Below are 20,254 nucleotides of genomic sequence, written 5' to 3'. Positions count from 1 at the left end.
TCACTCGGGATAAGAAAGTCAGGTTAAGATGCCGTCTCCCACCTGCCTGGGATGAGGGACAGGTGACCACCGGCCCCAGACCCCCCGTGGGCAGGTGAGACGGGCATCTGTGCGGGACACAGGTGAGCGCTCAGTAGGCCCCGCCGTGCACAGAGGTTGGAACGGCACGCCCGTCCGTCCACACTGTGTGTGTATATACTTCTTTCTCAATGAGTAAAAGGTTCAAGTCACATTTTCTCTGGGTTTTCAGGGCTTCCTTCCAAGCAAGAGCATCTGGTGTGAAGTCAGCCTGTGTGTCATCCACCCGTTTTCCAAATTAATAAGATGTTCTGGTAACCAGCTGCTGTAGAGGAATGTGGTGGGGGGTTGGGACTCCGAGTTCCCCAGGGGCCGAGTTTTGTTGCTGTTGTTAAGGGCCACCTGGTTCCTCGGCACCTTCCTGCCCCGCTGGCCCCACGGTTGTCAGAGGAGATTGAGATCCGAGGTCCACTGGGAATGTCTAATCTGGGGAGACGTTTGGCTAAAGACTGAACACGAGCCCCAGGACCGGAAGCCAGCCCTGGGCCGCCCCTCTCTGCCGCCTTGGCAGGGGGTTCGCTAGGGGTCAGCGGTCACTCGTGCTCCGCACCTGGCCCTGGGCCCAATGACCCGCGGTGCTGGCCTCAGCTCCAGGGGCCCCCAGACCAGCGGGCACGGGGGGGGTGAAGGAGCAGTTGAGGGGCCGTCCCAGACGTGACCTCCGCTGGAGCCTGGCCAGGCCAGGAGGACAGCAGGAGACACACATTTCGTGGGGAACAGCAGCTCTGGTGAACGGGGTGGGGTCACGGGGGAGGCCCTCCGTGCAGTTTGCTCGGGGCTCGCTGGGAGTTTGGGGGGCAGGAGCGGACGCCACCCATGCCCCAGAGAAAGGCACAGCCTCACAACTGTCCAGCAGGTAGGGGACTCGGGACGCACCTGCGGCTCTGGGCGGCTTTTCTAAACTTGGCTCCCGGCTGCCGAGCCCATCGGGAAGGAGACGAGAGGACAAGCCCGCCGTCTGTGGACTTCAGGGAACCCCTGGGAGGTGCAGAGGAGGGGCGAGAGCCGCAGGCCTTTCTATACCAGCACAACTCCCGAGCGGCCGTCAGAGCCCAGTGCGGACTCCTGGGCCCAGGGCCTGCTGATCCTGGTGTCCGGGGGGATCCTGGGGCCTGCAGGGGTTCTTGCGCTGCCCTGTGCGCTTGGCCGTCGGGGCCAGGAGCCACGGGGCGGAGGGGGCGTGGGCACGGCCTCCCAGGTCTCCTCGCAAAGCCTAGGGCGGCCCCGACCGACCGTCACTCAGCCCGGGGTGCGGGAGTGTGTCGTCAAGGGAAGACGCGTCTCTCCGGGTCCTTGCCGGGTGGCCGGGGGGGGGGGGAGCAGGTGCCGCCAGAATGGGGCTCTGGGGCGCCGACCCGTCTTCCCCACGTCAGGGCCCCTCCGACGACGCTGGGCTCAGAGAGCCCCTCCTGGGGACCGTGAGCCTGCCAAACCCCGATGCCGCACGCTCACGGGCAGGGCAGGGCTGGAGGACTTCCAGGGAGCTGGGGCTCGTGCTCAGGCACGGCCTCCCTTGCCGTACCCGCGGCAGCCACCGAGGCCTGGTAACTGTGTCACGTGGAAACGTTGAGGCATCAGCCTCCCGGCCTTTGAGTCTCCCCACAAAGGCGGGACCCCTCTGCTGGCTCCTGGGGAAGCACCTCTACCTGGGGAAGCAGCTGCCCTCACCCCCCACCTGCCACGTGTGAAAACTTTCAGAGGAAGAAGCTCGCTCCCAAATCAAAATGTGCAGCTGGTGCTGGGGCGCCAGCGGGTCCTCGGGTCCTGGAAGCAGTGCCCGTTCTACCTCCACCGGCTGAAACCTGACCCTCCCCGCGCCACAGAGTAGGGCCCGCACCTGTCATGCTGCGTCTCAACCAGACGCGGAGAGGACCGTCCCGGGGGACGAGACGCAGTGACACGGGCCCTCTTTCCTCAGGGAGCCCCCTTGAGAGCCAGCATCTAACCCCCAGATGTCCCCTGGCTACCAGCAAGGACACAGGCCAGGGACAGGGTGCAGGGCTCCTGGATCAGAACCCGCGGGACCCGGCCCAAGAAGTCTTCCCTGAGACAGCTGGGACGGGTCAGCCTCTCCCACTGGACGCCCCGCCCCCTGCTGCCCTGGGGTCCTTGCATCTCAGGAGACAGCTCTCCTTAGAATACAAAAGAAGACCTCTCCGTAAACAGAGCTTGCGTGAGTGAGGAGAGAGCTCTCAAACTGCTCAAGCTGAAAAGCCCGCCTCTTCTGTCAACATTCCAACTATTTTGAAATCAGACTTAACACAGGATTCTTATCACATTTTCCCCTGAGTCTTAAAATAGAACAAAGGAGAAATGGCCCCAACTGTTGGAGTGCACGCCTCCTTCGAGGTCCTGGCAGGGTTGACAGGTGAGGGGGCCGTCGCTGGGGTGACCTCTGTGGCCCCGCTGTCCCCCGAGCGCGTGACTGCCGCGGTGGGGCTGATTGCTGCTGGGGAGCCCTGAGGCCCTGGCCTTACAAGGCTCTCATCCTGGGCACTCTGACCCCAGGAGAGCCGAGTAGAGGGGACGGCCGGCATGGGGTTCCTCCACGGAAGATCAAAACACAGCTAGGCTTCAAGCAGGGTGAGGGTCCCGGTCACCAGGTACGGCACGAGGGATGATGTCGGAGGGGGTCAGTGGGGCCTGGGGGCCTGCGGGCCCTGCACTCTGCCCACCAATCCGGGCCTCCGTCCCCAAGCCACCGTGCAGCCCCTCTGGCCTATCACAGGGGGCTCCCTGTGGAGGGGGGCCATTCTCTGAGCAGGAGGCAGGGGGACATCTGAGGAGGGTGTCCTTGGAGCCAGGGCGACTGGCAGGGCCTCCTCTGCGGCCACAGACCCGGACGTCGGGCCTTGTTTCCCAAGTTCATGTCTGTCCTGTGGTGCCAGGCCAGACCCCCCATTGCCCCCCCCCGTGGGGTCCCGGCCCCCCTGACCCCTCCCCTACCCCGCAGGCTTCCACCTGTCCCACAAGGTCACCAGCGTCGTCCCCGAAAGCGCACTGCTCATCGTGCTGGGCCTGGTGCTGGGCGGCATCGTCTTGGCGGCCGACCACATTGCCTCCTTCTCACTCACACCCACGGTCTTCTTCTTCTACCTGCTGCCGCCCATCGTGCTGGACGCCGGCTACTTCATGCCCAACCGCCTCTTCTTCGGCAACCTGGGCACCATCCTGCTGTACGCCGTCATCGGCACTGTGTGGAACGCAGCCGCCACCGGCCTGTCCCTCTACGGTGTCTTCTGCAGCGGCCTGATGGGTGAGTGGGCACCGCCCCCCGGCCGGGGGGCTCATGGAGGGTCCTGGGGGGTCCTCAGGGCGGGCTCCAGGCAGCCTCGTTTAAGAAAGCCCAGGACGAAGAACACAGACCTTAAGGGGGGGGTGAGCTTAGGGGTCATCAAGAGATGTCACCGGTGGCCGCATGCCCCTCCTGGCTTGTAAGTCGTCAGTAGCCAGCCCACGCCCGGCCCCAGGCCGAAACACGTGTCCCGCTTGGGAGTAAAGTCTGGTCCGACCAGGTCAGGCAGTGAGTGGCGCAGTGGGAATGACCCAGCTGCTGTCCCGCCCCCTTGGCGGGGAGATGGGGCCCAGCCTCAGTGCCCCCATCTCCAAGAGGCCAGGGAAAGAGGAGGAGGCCCCTGTGGCAGAGGCCGGCATCTGAGTCCCACGATCGTGGAGCCCAGGTAAACCTGCACCTGAGCAGAAGGTTTGGGTGTCATTTCTACGCAAACCGGCAGGGAAGAGCCGCACCAGCTTCTCCTCTGTCACCGTGGCATCTGCTGCTCCCCCACCCCCGCTGGTGTTTCCTGCCGGCTGGTTACTAACCTTGGCCCTGGCATACCTCAGAGGTGCACCCCACCCACCTGGGGGCTGGCCATTATCCACCGGGGAAACCGGAGCAGGTGGGGCCTGGGCTTACCTGAGGCCTCGCACAGATGTGCCCGATCGCACAGCCCTAAATGCAGCCCGTCCCGGGGTGGCTACGGCCGCCCCTATTTGCCTCCGGGCTCTGCAGTTTGAGCTCCTGGCATCGGGGACCACTGGAGGTGGGTGTCGGCACCCCGGGCGCCAGTCCACGCTCAGCCTTGGCCTCAGACACTTCCACCAGCTGAACCAGACCCAGGGCCAGGCCCTCTGACTGAAGGAAGGGCATGGCACCCCCGAGCCCCATGGTGGGGCTCACGACCTACCTTGAAGTCGCAGTGACAAGACTATAAAGAAACAGGGGCCGAAGGTCCCCCGTGTGGAGGAGTCACCTCGGGACTCTGTCCTCACCCCGTGGGGAGTGCGCACTTCCGCGAGCCCCCGCTGCCGTCCGGCACCACCCCCAGGCCCGGCCGGGAAGCCCACGAAGGCTGGCGTGAGGCCACACATGCCCGGCCAGGCCTCCCAGGCGCCTGAGCCGCAGGGGCCGTGTGGGTGCGATCAGACTGCTTTCATCGGCGGTGCCGTAGGCAGTTGGGACAATCTAAGGCCATCGGGCCACCTCCAGCTCCCGGGCCCAAGGGTAGGTCTTGGGGTTTGGAACGGGCATTCCTGCTCCTCGAGGGCCCACAGCTGTCTGAGGCCTGTGCTCAGCCCTTGTGACACAGCTGGTCAAGGCCGGGTGTCAGCCAAGGTCATGGAGCAGAGCAGCGCCCAGGGGACACCCAGAGCCGGGGCCCGGCCGCCTGGAGAGCAGCGGTGGGTCTCTGCTGAGCGGCGGCCGGGCTCCAGGCTCGGAGGTGTGGCCCAAGGCCAGGGTGCGCCTCCGAGGAAGGGTCACCTGGGGGGCGTCTGGGCACAGCAGCCCAGCACCCAGAAGCTCTGGGCCATAGACAGGCCCTGCAGGTGGGCAAGGCCGTGGCAGAAATGAGGTACTGGAACACACAGCCTGGCGGCCCTGAGCCCACAGTGCAGTCCCGGGACCTTCCTGGCAGGGCTGGTGGGTGGTGGACTGACCCGCCAGGGAGGAGGGCAGGCTGCCCCCCGCACCGGGCTCTCCTACCTGGGAGGCTGCCCCCACCCCCCCCGGGCCCTCCTGCCTGGGAGGCTGCCCCCCCCCACCACCAGGGCTCTCCTGCCTGGGACGCTGCCCCCCCACTCCCCGGGCTCTCCTGCCTGGGAGGCTGCCCCCACCCCGGGCTCTCCTGCCTGGGAGGCTGCCCCCCGGGCTCTCCCGCAACGGCCCACTCGTCTTCCAGGAGACCTGAACATTGAGCTGCTGGACTTCCTCCTGTTCGGCAGCCTGATCGCCGCCGTGGACCCAGTGGCTGTCCTGGCCGTGTTTGAGGAGGTGCACGTCAACGAGGTGCTGTTCATCATCGTGTTCGGGGAGTCGCTGCTCAACGACGCCGTCACCGTGGTGAGCGCAAGCGGGAGGGAGGCACCTGCCTCTCGGGGCCTCTGCGCGCGCCCCGCCAGCGCCTCTGCCGTGCTGTCCTGCTCCAGGGCCTCCTAACTCAGAATGACCAGCGGCTTTAGTCAGATTGTCTGGTTCTTAGAGCCCACTTCACACCTTCGCAGTTAGCGACTTCACTGCTGAAATCCCACGAGCACTGTTCCCAGCTTTGGGTCCCGGCTGGGGCCCCCATTCCTGATTGTGGAATCGGTGGACGATCACAGTCTCACGGGGACCACGGAGGGGAATCAGCTGCGCTGTCGGGAGCCCGCAACCCTGGCGGCCGGCAGGGGCCCGCGTCAGCTCCGTGCGGGGTGGACAGAGGTGCAGGAAACGGGAGGCGGCTGTGACTGGACGTCAGCGTCTTCCGCGACACCGGGCCGCGGGCTCCGGGGCAGTGAGGTCCCGGGCGGGGGCAGCGCAGAGCCGCCTGCCTTCCCCGCATCGGCCGGAGGTGCATCTGAGCGCCTGCCCGCTGGCACCTGGCCTGCGGATTCGCAGACACAGCAGACGTGCAGTCTCCTCTTTGCTCTTAAAGCCCCATGCTTTCGTGTCTCGTAGAAGCGGGAACTTCTGCCCGAGCCAGGGAGCTCTTCCCTTGACCCCTCCGTGAGGTTCATCTTCCCAGGACCTCCGTTCCCGTAAAGAAGCGGGGCGGCTGTGGTCTGGTCCCGTGACCTTCACGGCTGCACCGCGCCCCCCCAGTCCCTGTGCGTCGGCACTGCGTGGGTTTCCTTCTGGTAGCACAGCTTTGCAACCCACCCCTTGAGGGCCCTCTCCCCCGCTGGAGAGCACAGACTTGGGAGCACAGGGACAGGTTTCTTCCCTAGGGGCCTGCAGCCCACCCCAGGCTTCCCCTTGGGCCCCTGTCCCGGACGTGGAGCCTCTGCATCATTTAGGAGCTCAGAGAGCGCAGCAGCGCCCACTCCCGAGGCCTAGGATGAGGTGTTGGGCCTTCATCTCAACGTCTTGGCGGGATAAGGTTTAAATGTCAACAGGCAAAGATGCCCCGGGTGCCACCCCACAGTCAGGGCCCAACATAGCAACAAAGTAGCTGAAGATGAAACTCTGGGTTTGTCCTGGGAAATGAAGTCGAGGATTGTCACTGTGGGCTGGCTTCGTGGTCGCCCTGCTTAGCCGACAGTGGGAAAGGCCAGGTTTTCTCTGAAGGTTCTCGCTCCTTCCAGGCTGCTCTCCTGCCCCCAGACCCCACACTGCTGCCGGGATGATTTCCTCCCGGGGGGTTTCGGTTTCCGTTCAAGTTCCACAGGGCCTGGGGCCCGAGGCAGGGAGGGGTCAGCGCTGACCCAGGGCTGATGGTGTCCCGTCTGCCTCTGTCCGCCCAGGTCCTGTACAACGTGTTTGAATCTTTCGTGACGCTGGGTGGTGACAAGGTGACTGGCGTGGACTGCGCGAAAGGAATAGGTGGGTGACTGGCGGGGCCGTGCATCAGGGGAGAGCTGGAGCCGGTCTGTTCTCCAGAACATTGGCCCCTCAGGGCGGTGTCTGTGACGGTCTGGGACCCACAGCCCGGGGAGGAAACAGCGTTTCCACTTCCAAGTCTCGGCCACAGGTCCCTCCCTCCCCCACGTGTTTCACTGGCACGATTTGATCAGGCCCCAGGCACCCTGGGCGGCAAGGGTCATCGCTCCATCAGGCCCAAAAGGAGGCCGTGGATCCCGTATCCTGGGGGTCCCGGGCATTTCTCTGGGCAGGGACAGTGACAGCGGGCTGTCCCTGGGGGCCCAGGACCCAGTCCTTGCTGCCAATGCTCCGCACAAGGGCTCCTGGTCACAGTGCTGCCTCCACGGGGGGGGGCAGCCGGGCCTCCCTCGGGCGCAGGGCTGTCCCCTCCCCAGCTGTCCCTGTGGAGGCTGGAGCCGACGCCCAGCCTGTCTCTGTCCTCCGAGAGAATCGGCCTCTTGTTCGCTGAGCTGCCGGTGCCTCGGGGGGTCAGCGGGAGACCTCAACGAGGAGCGGTCCGGAGGCCGGCGGCCAGCTCGCCTACGCCGCGGCCACAAAGGGCCATTCAGGGGCCAGCGGCAGCGTCCTTGCCCTTGCAGTGTCCTTCTTCGTGGTGAGCCTGGGGGGCACGCTGGTGGGGGTCGTCTTCGCCTTCCTGCTCTCGCTGGTGACGCGCTTCACCAAGCACGTGCGCATCATCGAGCCCGGCTTCGTGTTCGTCCTCTCCTACCTGTCCTACCTCACGTCAGAGATGCTGTCCCTGTCGGCCATCCTGGCGTGAGTCCTCGCTTGCTGGTGGGCCAGAGCCTCGGGGTCCCGGGGAGGGGTGGCCCGTCCCCCGCCCGCTCTGCCTGGCCCACTTCCCCACGCTGAGTGGGAGCTCACTGTGGGCGCCAAGAATTTGATCTATTTAGTCCTTCCAGTAAGGAGTTGGTGTTTTCACAGAACTGTCAGGGGCTGCCGCACCTGCTCTGAGCAGAGAAAGGGCCCACACGCAGCCCCTCCCGGGGACTCTGAGTCTCAGAGCTGGCCCGCTTTGGGGTGGGGACAGAAACTGAGGCAGCCCACTCCCCCGCAGTGCGGGGCCCAGGCCTCCAGAGGCCGTAAGCAGCGTCGGGGCGCGGGGGCCCACACGCCCAGCGCAGGGCACCGAGTCCTTAGGAGGAGCCCTGTGCTCACGAAGAGGAGGGCTGACCTGTGGGGCGGACGTTTACCTGGGACGCAGAGGCCCTGAGGTGCCGCCTGCCCGGAGACGGGCCCTTAGCCCCACGGGGGTCCGGTGGGAGCGGAGCCTCGGCCCGAGACCTCACGGTGGGCCGGCCCGTCCCGCAGCATCACCTTCTGTGGCGTCTGCTGTCAGAAGTACGTGAAAGCCAACATCTCGGAGCAGTCCGCCACCACGGTGCGCTACGCCATGAAGATGCTGGCCAGCGGGGCCGAGACCATCATCTTCATGTTCCTGGGCATCTCGGCCGTGGACCCTCTCATCTGGAAGTGGAACACGGCCTTCGTGCTGCTCACACTGGTCTTCATCTCTGTGTACCGGGCCATTGGTGAGGGGGCGGGGGGCATGGGGGGCACTGGAGGGAAGATGGGGATGACGGGGGCATGGGGACCATGGGGATGGTGGCAGGATGAGGGGACACAGTCGGCCAACGGCGGGGATTGGTTGCAGGGAGTCTGTGGAGCCCCGGACATGCTTTTGCCCCCAGCCCCCAGCCCCCCAGCCCCATGAGTGGCAGGTTCAAGAGACCCTGGGGAGCCTCAGGCTGGCCTGGCCACTGGCCCTCCTCAGTGAAGGGGCAGGCCTCCTCACAACCTTGTAGCCTCACAACAGAAATAGGACAACCTAGAGGTCAGAGTGGAAGGTTCCAGCACCCAGGGGAACCCACGTGGCTTCCCACTGACTCACTCTGGTGTGGCCACTCGGGGACAGCATCAGTCACCATGGCACGTGAGAGGCAGGACCCTTGCTGCCCGCACCCAGCTCAGGTCCCTGGTCCCTGGTGTGTGGCGCTGACCCAGGGCCAGGGAGGGGAGGAGACGAGAGGCGGTCCAGGTGGCCCCCACGCGCTCTGCCCACAGTCACTGAACTGTGGGCTCCAGGGAGCAGATGCTCTGCGGGCAGGTGGCATCTGGTCCTGGAGCTGCTGGGCAGTTCCACCCGTGGTCACAGTGAGGCCTGAGAACTTCCAGAGCTGCTGGGAGCAGAGCTGCGGGGTGTGCGGAGGTTGGCTGGTGGCCCAGAGGGGCCTGGGGCCTGGGTCCAAAGTGGACAAAGGGACTTGCGGGGAGGGGGCTGCAGGGTGGAGTTTCCTGGTCCCACGTGCAGAATGCGGCTGCAAGGAGGGCCTCGGCAGGGATGGAAGGGCTGCGTCCCCCTCCCAGAAGTGCTGAGCGCACACTGGACCCTGCAGGTGTCGTCCTGCAGACCTGGGTTCTGAACCGGTACCGGATGGTGCAGCTGGAGATCATAGACCAGGTGGTCATGTCCTACGGCGGCCTCCGCGGGGCCGTGGCTTATGCCCTGGTGGTCCTTCTGGACGAGAACAAGGTCAAGGAGAAGAACCTGTTCGTCAGCACCACCATCATCGTCATCTTTTTCACTGTCATCTTCCAGGTACTGTGCCCTCCCCTCCCATAGTGGGCGGGACCCACTCTCACAGGCTCCAGGCTCAGCTGGGTTTGATAATTTTAGTAACTAGGAGCAGTTTTGTAGGTTTCCACGTGGCCCCACTGGGGATGCAGCGCGACTTGCCCTAAAAACGTCCTTCCTCGGTCCTTGCTGGTTAACGAAACCCCAGTTAGTATTTCATTGACCAGACATGCCCGGGAAGGGCCCCACTTCGCCTTGCTTTTGGCTAATCTAAGGAGCCGGCCAGGGGCCTCCGAGGGTGTCCGGTGACCCGCAGGTGGCAGGGGCTCCTTCCCGCCGGGAGGTGGGCACAGACCGCCTGGAGCCTGGCTAAGGGGCGGCTCCTTCCTGCCCATGCGGGTGTGGGTGGGTGCTGGCTTGGTGGGCCACAGTGGGGCCTGCCCCAGCCTCAGGGTCCGGGTGCCCTGTCTTCTAGGGCCTGACCATCAAGCCCCTGGTGCGGTGGCTGAAGGTGAAGAGAAGTGAACAGCGAGACCCCAAGCTCAACGAGAAGCTGCATGGCCGGGTAGGGGGAGTGGGGAGAGGAGAGGAGAGGAGGGAGGGGGAGGGGGGAGGGACGGGTCTGTCCAGGTGATGCTGACCCACTTGCCTTTCCTCCCAAAGGCTTTTGACCACATCCTCTCAGCCATCGAGGACATATCAGGGCAAATTGGACACAATTATCTCAGAGATAAGTAAGTGGCTGGAGTGGCCCCTGACCCAACTGCAACAGGAAAATTCAGAGGCACGTTTGTCTCGGCTGTTAACTGATGACTGTGGGACCCCCAGGCTATAGAAGGAATCTCTGGCATCACCATAACCCTAACCCCACAAAGCCCTAGTGACCTAAGAATACTGCCCTCAAAGGAGCCAGAAGCCACTTGCCCACTTGTCTGGGTCCCCCTGTCCCCCTCCTGCCCCTTCGGCCGCTGGAGCTCCCTCCTCCCCCAGAGCCCACTTCTCCTCCTAGAATCCCTCTCCTCCTTTTCCTGGGAACCCCCTTCCCTCCTTTAGATCCCCTCCTCCCCCTGGGCACCCCTGTCCCCCCATGTCCACTGTGCCCATTCAAGTCTGGCCCAGCCACCTCCTTTTCTGACCCAAATAACCCATTCTATTTGTGTTGGAGTTAAAGCCTCCTTCTGGGCAGGCTAGTTCTCTAAGTGTGAGAGCTCAGGGGGCTTCTCCCAGCCTACCACCGGTGCAGGTAAAATGCACCCCGGGCACTGTAGCCAGAGCCCCGGCCCCGCCCCTGCCGGCCCACCCCGCCCTCCACCCATCTTCCTGGAGGGTTAGGCAGTCACGGGAAAACTGCTTACAACATCCGCATTAGAGGAGAAGGTGTAATCCCACTTTTACGCACAGCACGCTAATGACCACGCTGCCATGACAGGAAAGTAGGAGCGACGCACATGACTGGGAGGCGGGGGTCAGGTGGCAGCATGGAGGCTTTTGCGTCCTTTCTTTCAAAGCTTGCCTGTGTGGTTGTCACAGGAAATGGAAATCAAGGTGTCCTGCCCCAGCAGCCAAACACTGTCCATCCCGAGTCCGGATGGTGGGAGGGGGACCCCTGCTCCCCACAAACGCCACCAGCGCTCCTCTGTCCCGGGGCCTCACCCAGGCCCTGCCGAGCGCTGACAGCTATTGGTTTGGCCCCCCAGGTGGTCCAATTTTGATAGGAAGTTCCTCAGCAAAATCCTTATGAGAAGGTCAGCCCAGAAATCACGAGACCGGATCCTAAATGTTTTCCACGAGCTCAACCTGAAGGACGCCATCAGCTACGTGGCCGAGGTACCAGACGTCTCATCTGCTCGTTTTGTTGGAGTCGGGGTTGAAGCAAGACAGACACACATGTGGACAGCTGCTGGGGTCCTGCACCCCGAGGTCCCGGGGTGGGGCTGGGGGCAGCTGGCGGGCGACGCCCGGCCTTCTCGATGCCTTAGCCGCGAGTTCACCTGAGCTCCCAGGTCCTCAGGCACTCCCGAGAATGGGTCATGTCACAGCCCCCAGTCTGTGGCACTGGTGGGTCTGAGATCGCAAACCCCAACGTGCACAAGCTCCAGGCTCCAGCAGGGGCGAGGCCAGGGGATGGAAGCTACTGGAAGGACTGTCGTCTGCACCTCCGACCCTGGCTGAGAAAGTGCAGCGCACGAATCCCGGCCCCTGTGACTGCGATGCCTCCGAGGCCTCGCAGCCTGAACGGGGCTGGGAAGGTGGGAGGTGTTCTCCTGGTGGTGTCCCCCTCTGCTGGCCGCATCCTCGCTCCTGGGGACCCTCCGCGGCCCCCAGTCCCCAGGAGGTAACACAGGCTCCCAGCAGGGCACCAGCCTCCCCTCCACCCGCTGCTGCAACGTCAGTGCCTGTGACCCAGGCCTGTGGGCGCCTCCCTGCTCAGACCAGACGGGGTGGCATGTCCCCCCGGGCTGTGCCTGTGAGCGGCGGCCTCTGGCAGGCCCGCCCGCAGCATCCGCTGTGCCGTGGCGGGGTGGCCCCCGCCCGGCCACCTTTCCCGGCTCCACACCCCTCTCCTAGGGCACCCCAGCACACGGCGCCGCACCCCGCTTGGCAGTGTGACTACTGTTGCCCCAGGGCTCTGCTCCGTGTGGTTTTAATCTGATTCTGGAGGCCTGAGGATTCCCTTCTGGGGTAAACGAGGGCAGCTGATCTGGAGCCCCCAGTGGGGACAGGGCCACCTTCCCAATCCCGGGGGGATTCGTAGTGTCTTCCCGACACTCCCCGAGGTGCACCAAGGCGCCGTGTCCTTCGCACGATCGTCTGCGAGCCGTCCAGCTCCAGCACGGTCCCCACCGTGGCTTCCAGGGCCTCGGCTCTCCCGTGGCTGCGAGGTGCCTGGGGGCCAGCGCACAGCCCCTCGCGGCGGCTGGGGCCCTCTGGCCGCACCGGCTCTCTGCAGCCAGGCCACGGGTGCTCATGAAGGCGCCACTCCTGCAGGGAGAGCGCCGCGGTTCCCTGGCCTTCATCCGCTCCCCCAGCACAGACAACATGGTCAACGTGGACTTCAGCACCCCGCGCCCCTCGACCGTGGAGGCCTCCATCTCCTACCTGCTGTACGTGCCCCAGGGCTGCCACGGGCCAGGCTCTCCCCGGGCCCCCCAACCAAGCCGCAGGCACCAGCAGTGGGCACGCTGGGGCTCCCGGCACGGAGCGGAGGGGGCGTGGGAAGGGGGCCAGGGCCCCCGCACCAGATTCCCCCGTAGTGTCAGTTGGTGCTGGTGGTGGCACTGATTCAGAGGCAGCAAGGCAGGGCCGGGCGGCAGATTTAAGGCCGGAGGCCTCATTGGGAGTGCCCCCTCCCCCCGCCATGAAAGACAGGGCCGCCGGTCCTGGATTTCAGGCCTCCAGCCTCTGCCCGGCCAGGGTGCTTGACTGGGGCTTGCGGCCAGCTCAGGGCTATTCTGGACATCACCCACCGGCAGCCATGTGCCGGAGAGAAGGTCGGGGCTTTGGAGGGGCAGGTGCACTGCTAGGGGCCGAGAAGCCCTTGGGGGGACGGCCCCCAGGTTGCGTCGCAGCGTGCGCTCACCGAGGCCCCGCACAGGAGGGAGAACGCCAGCGCCGTGCGCCTGGACATGCAGTCCCTGGAGCAGAGGCGACAGAGCATCCGCGACACGGAGGACATGACCACTCACCACACGCTCCAGCAGTACCTGTACAAGCCCCGGCAGGAGGTGGGCATGCCCGGACCCCTCCCGCCAGAGCCTAGGGCGGGGCAGCATTCTCACCGCGCCCCCCCCACCCCGCCCCAGACAAGGCGGGTCCTTGCTTGGCGCAAGACGGCTCCAGCAGGCCGGGAGGGGGCAGGGGAGGGTCGGGGCTCGGTCCCCGGGCTCACGTCCGGGGGCAGCCCTGGCCCTGCGGACACCACCAGCTGTGACTGTCCGGCCCCCCTCCTCCCCCAGTACAAACATCTCTACAGTCGACACGAGCTAACTGCAGACGAGGACGAGACGCAGGACAAGGAGATCTTCCACCGGACCATGCGGAGACGCCTGGAGTCCTTCAAGTCGGCCAAGCTGGGCGTCAGCCCGCACAAGAAGGCCTCGAAGCTGCTCAAGAGGGAGCGCGTCCAGAAGCGGGTGAGGGCGCCACGCTTGGGCTAGCCTCACCGAGGGGGGTGCCCCGGCAGCAGGGCCGGGGGTCTCCCGGGGGGTGGACAGGCGGATCAGGCACGACCCAGAGCTGTGAGCAGTTTCCTTCTGTCTGTTAGAGAAACAGCAGCATTCCCAACGGGAAACTGCCGATGGTGAGCCCCCTGCACGATCTCACCATCAAGGAGAAAGGTACGGCTGGGCCGCGGCAGAAACGCTGGTCAGCGGGGACTCAGGAACGCGCGAGGGGCAGGCGGGTGCAGAGCGCTGTCCTTCCAGGGAGACCCTTCCCCTCGGCACCCAGGACCCTTGCTGCCCTGCTCTTCCCGCTGCAGCCGCTCTGGTGCGCAGTGGCCTGGAGCTGGACTCCACATCCCCTTCCCCTGTGGCCACGTGGTCCCAGCCCCTCCCTTCCAGCTCGCCCCCGTCCTCAGAAAGGCCAAGTGTGGCTGGAGGGGGGCAGCGGGAACCCCCGGTGTGGTTCTCTTTGCCCAGCCCCGTGCTGGTGCGACCCTGAGGGCACCGCCGTCCGTGAGCTGCCCAGAGGCTGCTGGGTGAGGTGGAGGCAACGACAGCACTCGGGCTCGGCAGGCCGGTCCGGGGCGCCGGTCAAGAGCGCGGGACGAGGTCGTCTGCACCTCCAGCCTGTTCCCCTCATGCTGCCCCTTCCCTGCCACCAGATTTGGAACTTTCAGACCCTGAGGAAGCCCCCAGCTATGATGCCGAGGAGGTGAGCAGGGGGATCGAGTTCCTGGCGAACATCACGCAGGACGCAGCGACAGACTCCCCCTCAGGTGAGGGGACGGCCCTCTGCCACCCCAGAAACGATCACTGGCGGGAGGGCCGGGCAGTCGAGCGCTGGGTCCATGTGGCCGCACGGTTGTGGGCAGCAGGCCGAGGCCTCTGCTCTGAAATAAGGGAGAGCGAGAGCCGGTGGCCCCCAAAGGCCCATGACCCTGACCTTCCAGGTGACCTTCCAGGTTGTGGCTGCCTGCCGGACGAGCTGGTGTCTGAGGCCAGGGCAGCTCCCTCCCTCTCTGCCCTTGGGTGTGCCTGGGGAGCTGATGAGCCGCTGCCCTTTCTCCTAGGAATTGACAACCCCGTGTTCTCCCCGGACGAGGACCCCGGCATCCTCTCTGCGGTGCCACCCTGGCTGTCTCCTGGGGAGACGGTGGTGCCCTCCCAGAGGGCCCGCGTGCAGATCCCCCACTCTCCCAGCAACTTCCACCGCCTGGCACCCTTCCGCCTCAGCGGCAAGTCCGTGGACTCCTTCCTGCTGGCCGACGGCCCCGAGGAGCAGCCCCACGCCCCGCCCAACTCCACACTCATGTAACTGGTCCCTCTAACCCCGCCTCTCTTCTCTGCTCCTCTCGCAGCGCCCGCCTCCTCCCGCCTGGACCTGAGCTTCTGCACACTCTCTCCGGCAGCTGCCTGCCTCCTTCTAAGCCTGTTCTCACAAGCCTCTTGTTCCAGCGCACGTTTCTTAAAAGACCCATCTGACTTCCTGCTTCTCCAACCGAGCGGGGTGGGGGATCACTGCTGTCGAAGGACGTGACTGTTTTAGGCTGTCGGTTAGGAGAACGTGAGCTCAGAGCGGGCGGGGCACAGGGAAGGGGAAGGTGCTTTTCTCCCTGAAGGCCCGCGGCCCTGGAGAGCCCACTGACTGACAGAAGTGAGTCCAGGAGAGACCCTCACACCGAGGGCAGTGCAGGGGGGCTCCCCGAGGGCCGGCGCCTCTGGGGCAGTCTTCTTCCCGCGGCTTCGCCTCCGGGCCTCGCACCCTCCTCGGGCCTGGGGTGTGGTCCCCGGTCCCGCCTGGGCTGGGGGCGCCGCGCTGCCGCGCGCTCACGCCGGCTTCTCCCGCAGGTGACACCGGCTCCGACGCGCCGCTAACCGGACGCTCGTCCCCGCGCGAGGCCCAGCCCGCCGCCGAAAAGACCCCGCGCGTGCGCGCCCCGAGCCCGGCCCCGCCCAGCCCCGCGAACGCCCCGCCCACTGCGCCGCCCGACCCCTATACGGGAGCCGGGCCTGCTCCGGGGACGGGGCCAGAGCGCCGCGGGCTACCTGGCGCACACGCGCGGTCGGCGGCGGCGCGCCGCGTGCATAGCCGGCGTTCTTTCCAGCGGCCCCGCGCGCGCCGCCGCCCCGCGTTGCTCAAGCTGTCTTCGCTGCAGCCGTCGTGCTACGCGCCGCCGCACGCGCTGGAGCAGGAGGAAACGCCGCTGTGATGGCCGCCCACCAGGGGTCTGCACGCACGACCTCGCCCCCGGGGTGTGCCCCACGGCCGCGCCCCCTGGGGTCTCCGCCCCCCCCACGGCCGCGCCCCCATGGGGTCTCCACCCCCCCCCATGGCCGTGCCCCTGGGGGGTCTCCGCCCTCATCACGGCGGCTTTCCCGGCATCTGCACCCATTACCTTGCCCCAGGCGATAACCTCGACCCTCACGACCTCGCCTTCCAGGGGTCTCTACTCCGCCATAGCCGCCCATCCGGGGATCTGCTCCCATGGCCGTGTCGCCTGGAGTCGTGCCCTCCATGGCCTCACTCCCAAGGGGTCTTCCGGTCGCCTGGAGTAGCCCTGGACACTCACCCATCCACTTGGGTGCTGGGGTGGACAGGAGCTGGACTCCCCGGGGACCAGATGTGCAGCAAGGCCTGAACCTCGGCATTGCATAGGGTTCCTGCAGAGAGGCCGCTGCGGGCCAGGAAGTGGGCCGTGAGCCTCCTCCACCTTCTGGGAGGCCTGGGCAGGTGCCCTTGCCGGGAGACTCCATTGTGGGCCCTCTGTCCCGTCCTGGATTTGAACTGAGCCGGCACTTGTGTGTTACTGTTTCCACAGTCACCCCTGACTCAGGGACAGTCTGTGCTTGAGTTCTTGCCACCGGTGTCCATTCTCATCACTGCTCGGGAAACTGAGACCCAAACCAGATGAGATTTGCCCACTGTGATACCCACCCAGGGACTCCAGGCCAGGCTGGCCTCTCCCAAAGCCCCCAGGCTTCTCACCTTGGGGCAGCCCCGACTCCAGGCTGGGATGCGGGATATCTTTGTGTCCACTCACCAGTTCTTTGAACCACCTGTCACCTTAGGGACTGTAGGTACAACCGCAGAAACATTCTGCGTTTGCTCATCCTTTTTGTGCTGAGATTCCCAGAGCCCAGCCCTCGCCCCGCAGACACCCCAGTCTCAGTATGGTGGCTTCTGGGTCTGTAGGCTGATGTGCAGATCTGCTCACCACGTGAGCCGCTCGCTCAGCCGTCACCAGGACAGGGGTGACACACGGTTTGCAGTACTTGTCCCCACACTCGCAGCCATTTTGACCCACTCTGAGCACAAAAGCCAGCCATTTGTCTGACGCACAGACCAAGGCACATGCTCCGTCCACTCGCTGCAGGAGTGGTTCATCCAGAGCAGGCTGGCCGGTCCAGACTCCACAGCCCAGCCAGCCCGGCATCTCCAGCTGCCTTAACAACTCCCCTGGACCGCTGGACCCAGATCTGATTACCGGCTGCAGGGCCAGAGGCTGAGCCGGGAAGAGCAGCTCCGGACGGCCACTCGACACAGTAGACAGTAAACTTGCAGGTGGCCAACCTCTCCTGGGCTGGCTCCGCAGCCGGTGTTTTCTGGGATTGGGAGGCAGGCTCTCTGTGACTGGCACAAGCTGAGCGCAGCATCGTGGAGTGAAGGTTCCAGGCCGGACATTTCAACCTGAAAGACTGTGTTTGGTCTGTGACACGGTGTTATAAACCCTAGTACTGTGGATACATTTCATAAATGAGAATCCTAGCTGTTCTTGTCATTGTAAAACAGAATGTAAACAGTCTTATGAATGTATTTCCTTAGGAAAACTTGTAAAATTTTTTATTAGAAAAGAATTCTTATTTATTTAATACTGAACTTTGGCCTACTTTGTGGTAGACCAGAAAGTACACAAATTTAGGGGTCACTCTCACTTCTGTAGTTACAGTGCTCGCATACTGTGTACTATTATCGATCTCTATTGTTAAAGGAGATTTAATGGAGAAATTTCACTGAAACTCGAATTGGAATGCATTTTAAGCTATGAGTGGTGAAGATTGTGAATGCTAATTTTGTGAATGTAGTCTAGTCAAGCAAGCTTTGTGTGACCCGAATCACAATCCATGTGCCTTATCAAAGTCCTGCCCCACGTGCTGTCGGCAGCGTCTGGGCGGCGCCCACCATAGACCCTACGACACCTGCTTGATCAAGTCCATTAAAAATGTTTCAAGGCGTTTGGGAGAAAACTTTGTTCACAAGTGAGAGTTCATATCAAGGAGGCTTTAAGGAGCCGTCTTCGGCAGGCAGACTGTATTCTGGCCCTGAAATTAACGCATAGCCTGTGCGTGCATGCGTGCCCGCGTGCGCGTTAGGCTCAGGGGTAGTGCAGAGGCTGTGCCACGGCCTGGGCCCTGGGAGCCAGTCCCTCCTCAGCAGAGACTGGACATGCACCACTCTCTGGCTTCTGCGGTAGGGGCAGCCCACCTGGCCAGAGTGGGAGGACCAAGCACCCGTCCCAGGCGTGGGCCCAGGGCTGGAAAGAGGTGGGTGGGGACAGCGGGGTCCAGAGCCTGGGGGGCAAGGAGGCGGCTCTGCAGGCTTGAGAGGAGGCTGGTGGGGGAGGCAGCCAAGTGGGCGGACCCCGTCCCCCAGGTGGAGCTGCCCGGGGCTGTGGGTCATCTCCTGCAGGTCATCCTTGGGGCCTCCCTGCCAGAGACAGCCTTTGATTTTAATAGTTAAAAATTTTAATTTTACTGTAAAAAGAAAACAACAATTCCAAGTGGAGTCCACAAACACTGTTTCCAAGAAGAGCCTACCCAGTAAATTTACAGCCCTTTCCATGTTGGTGGAAAGCACAGACTCCAGCAAGGAGGGGGCTCTTTCCCGCGGCTCCCCTCACTCCCTGGGATAAGAAAGTATCACAAAGCAGGTGGCTTCAAACAACACTTACTGCAGGGAATCGGCATCAGGTGAGGGCAGGGCCGCGCCACCTCGGGCCGCTTCAGCCTCTGGTGCTCCTAGGCGGGTAGCAGCTTCACGACAACCCCGTCTCCACGTAGCGCTGCCTCATCGGGACAGCCACGTCTGCTTAGGGGCCCCACCTCCACTCTTCCACGTTGGCTGCCCACGCAGGAGGGTGCACGGGGCAGCTGGAAGCCCCCGTGTTGCCCCCCAGCCCCGACTGACTTCCTCAGAAAAGAAACCCCCTGCTTCCGGGATCCGTCGTGGGGTGTCCTTGTTACGGCAGCGTGGACTGTACGTGGGCAGGTGCACGGGGACAGCACGCCAGGCAGTGCGACAGACACACAGGGTCAGGCGCCCCTCTCCCCTGCTTTTTGGAAACCCGCTGAGAGTTGGAAACTTCCCGACTTGAAGGACGCTTTTCGACTGAACTTATAGGGAGAACCGCCCCAAGACTCGGTGAGTCTGCCACGGCCTGACAAGGTGAAGCTGCCTTCCAGTGTGGGCCGCAGGCTGTCCGTCCTGGGGCACCCACTCGCCCCGCCGGGCACGTGGCAGCCTGATCAAGAGGCAGGCACTGGCCTTCGGTGTGGGTGCCTGCTAGCCTTTCGCCCAGTGACCCGGAGGTGACCCTCCCCTAGGTGCCGGTGTGGACGCCACCGCCCACCCACCGGGACGTGGCCCTCACCACACCTCCCAGCACATCCTGGCCCCGCTGGAACATAGTGGCATCTGGCGCTCAGCTTGGGGCCCACCATCGCACAGGTGTCCCCAGCGACCGAGGGCCCTGCCTGCCCTGTGGTGACCACTGTGTAATCAGGGCAAGGACAGCACAGGGCACTTAGGTCTGCTGTTGGGAAGAGCCACCCCGGGTATTTATTCCAGAAGTAACTCAGAGTGAAAACTCTCTCAGCCAGTGGAAAACTAAATGTAATCTGCATTATCGTAAGGGGCAATGCCCAACGACTGTTAACACTCGACTTTATTCATTCAAACACCGTGTACTGAGCACCGCCACCTACTAGACACTAAGTCCCGTCACACAGGGAACTGATCAACGTGTGTATTAACAGACAGACACTGGCATGAAGCCTCGAGGAGGATCACGTCTCTTCTAGGAACACTTGTAAGAACACCCTCATGTCTCCATTTAGGTTTTGATCCTTCAAGAAAAAAGTCCCACCTGTGAACTTTTCACCCCTCGTGAGGAGGAAATAAGAGCACAGCATCCACTCTTCCGTCCTGAAAGCCTGTGAGGAAGGGACTGGGACCCTCAGAGCAGCCCAGCACCGCACACGCCACGTCCTGCACAGGAGGAGGAACGGGGCGAACGCTGGAGCCATCCCCGTGGTTCCCTCGGAGCTCGGCTGCCAAGAAACCTGTCCAGCAGGGCAGCGGCGAGGGTAGGGACCACACGGGGCTCACCGTTTACTCAGGGTGCGACTCTGCAATTCACTTGGCGGAAAAGTAAGATGGATTTGCAGGCGATGGGGATTCACGCGCCACACCCACCCGGTGGCAGGTGTGACCCCATGGGAGGGAGGTCCGTCGGACGGTTCCGCCAAGTGTATTTCAGCCTCGCACCCGGAGAAAACGGCGAGCCCCGGACTTTTTTC

The 20,254-nt window shown here is 64.0% G+C and overlaps 1 protein-coding gene across 3 annotated transcripts in view; it reads left to right on the top strand.

Moving 5' to 3' along the window:
• Window positions 1–20,176, top strand: part of SLC9A3 (solute carrier family 9 member A3) — a 42,151-nt gene extending 21,975 nt beyond the window's left edge. The window contains exons 2-17 of one of the 3 annotated variants that reach the window (XM_029218244.1): window positions 3,032–3,334; window positions 5,302–5,419; window positions 6,802–6,880; window positions 7,519–7,696; window positions 8,252–8,472; window positions 9,337–9,539; window positions 9,991–10,080; window positions 10,179–10,249; window positions 11,213–11,342; window positions 12,504–12,619; window positions 13,111–13,240; window positions 13,472–13,648; window positions 13,780–13,852; window positions 14,341–14,454; window positions 14,749–14,989; window positions 15,527–20,176. In XM_029218244.1, the coding sequence (XP_029074077.1) occupies window positions 3,032–3,334; window positions 5,302–5,419; window positions 6,802–6,880; window positions 7,519–7,696; window positions 8,252–8,472; window positions 9,337–9,539; window positions 9,991–10,080; window positions 10,179–10,249; window positions 11,213–11,342; window positions 12,504–12,619; window positions 13,111–13,240; window positions 13,472–13,648; window positions 13,780–13,852; window positions 14,341–14,454; window positions 14,749–14,989; window positions 15,527–15,530 (2,248 nt within the window). In that variant the 3' untranslated portion in view covers window positions 15,531–20,176. Of the gene's footprint in view, window positions 1–3,031; window positions 3,335–5,258; window positions 5,420–6,801; window positions 6,881–7,518; window positions 7,697–8,251; window positions 8,473–9,336; window positions 9,540–9,990; window positions 10,081–10,178; window positions 10,250–11,212; window positions 11,343–12,503; window positions 12,620–13,110; window positions 13,241–13,471; window positions 13,649–13,779; window positions 13,853–14,340; window positions 14,455–14,748 lie in introns of all 3 variants that reach the window. The other 2 variants (XM_029218243.1, XM_029218242.1) reach the window with 2 other exon arrangements.
• Window positions 20,177–20,254: the final 78 nt, after the last annotated feature.

The sequence above is a fragment of the Monodon monoceros genome, unplaced genomic scaffold, assembly GCF_005190385.1.
Source record: "Monodon monoceros isolate NGI ecotype Baffin Bay Population unplaced genomic scaffold, NGI_Narwhal_1 Super_Scaffold_12, whole genome shotgun sequence".
Classification (NCBI taxonomy): Eukaryota; Metazoa; Chordata; class Mammalia; order Artiodactyla; family Monodontidae; genus Monodon; species Monodon monoceros.
The sequence above is the reverse complement of the archived record's forward strand: the minus strand, read 5'-3'. Positions and strand labels throughout refer to the sequence as shown.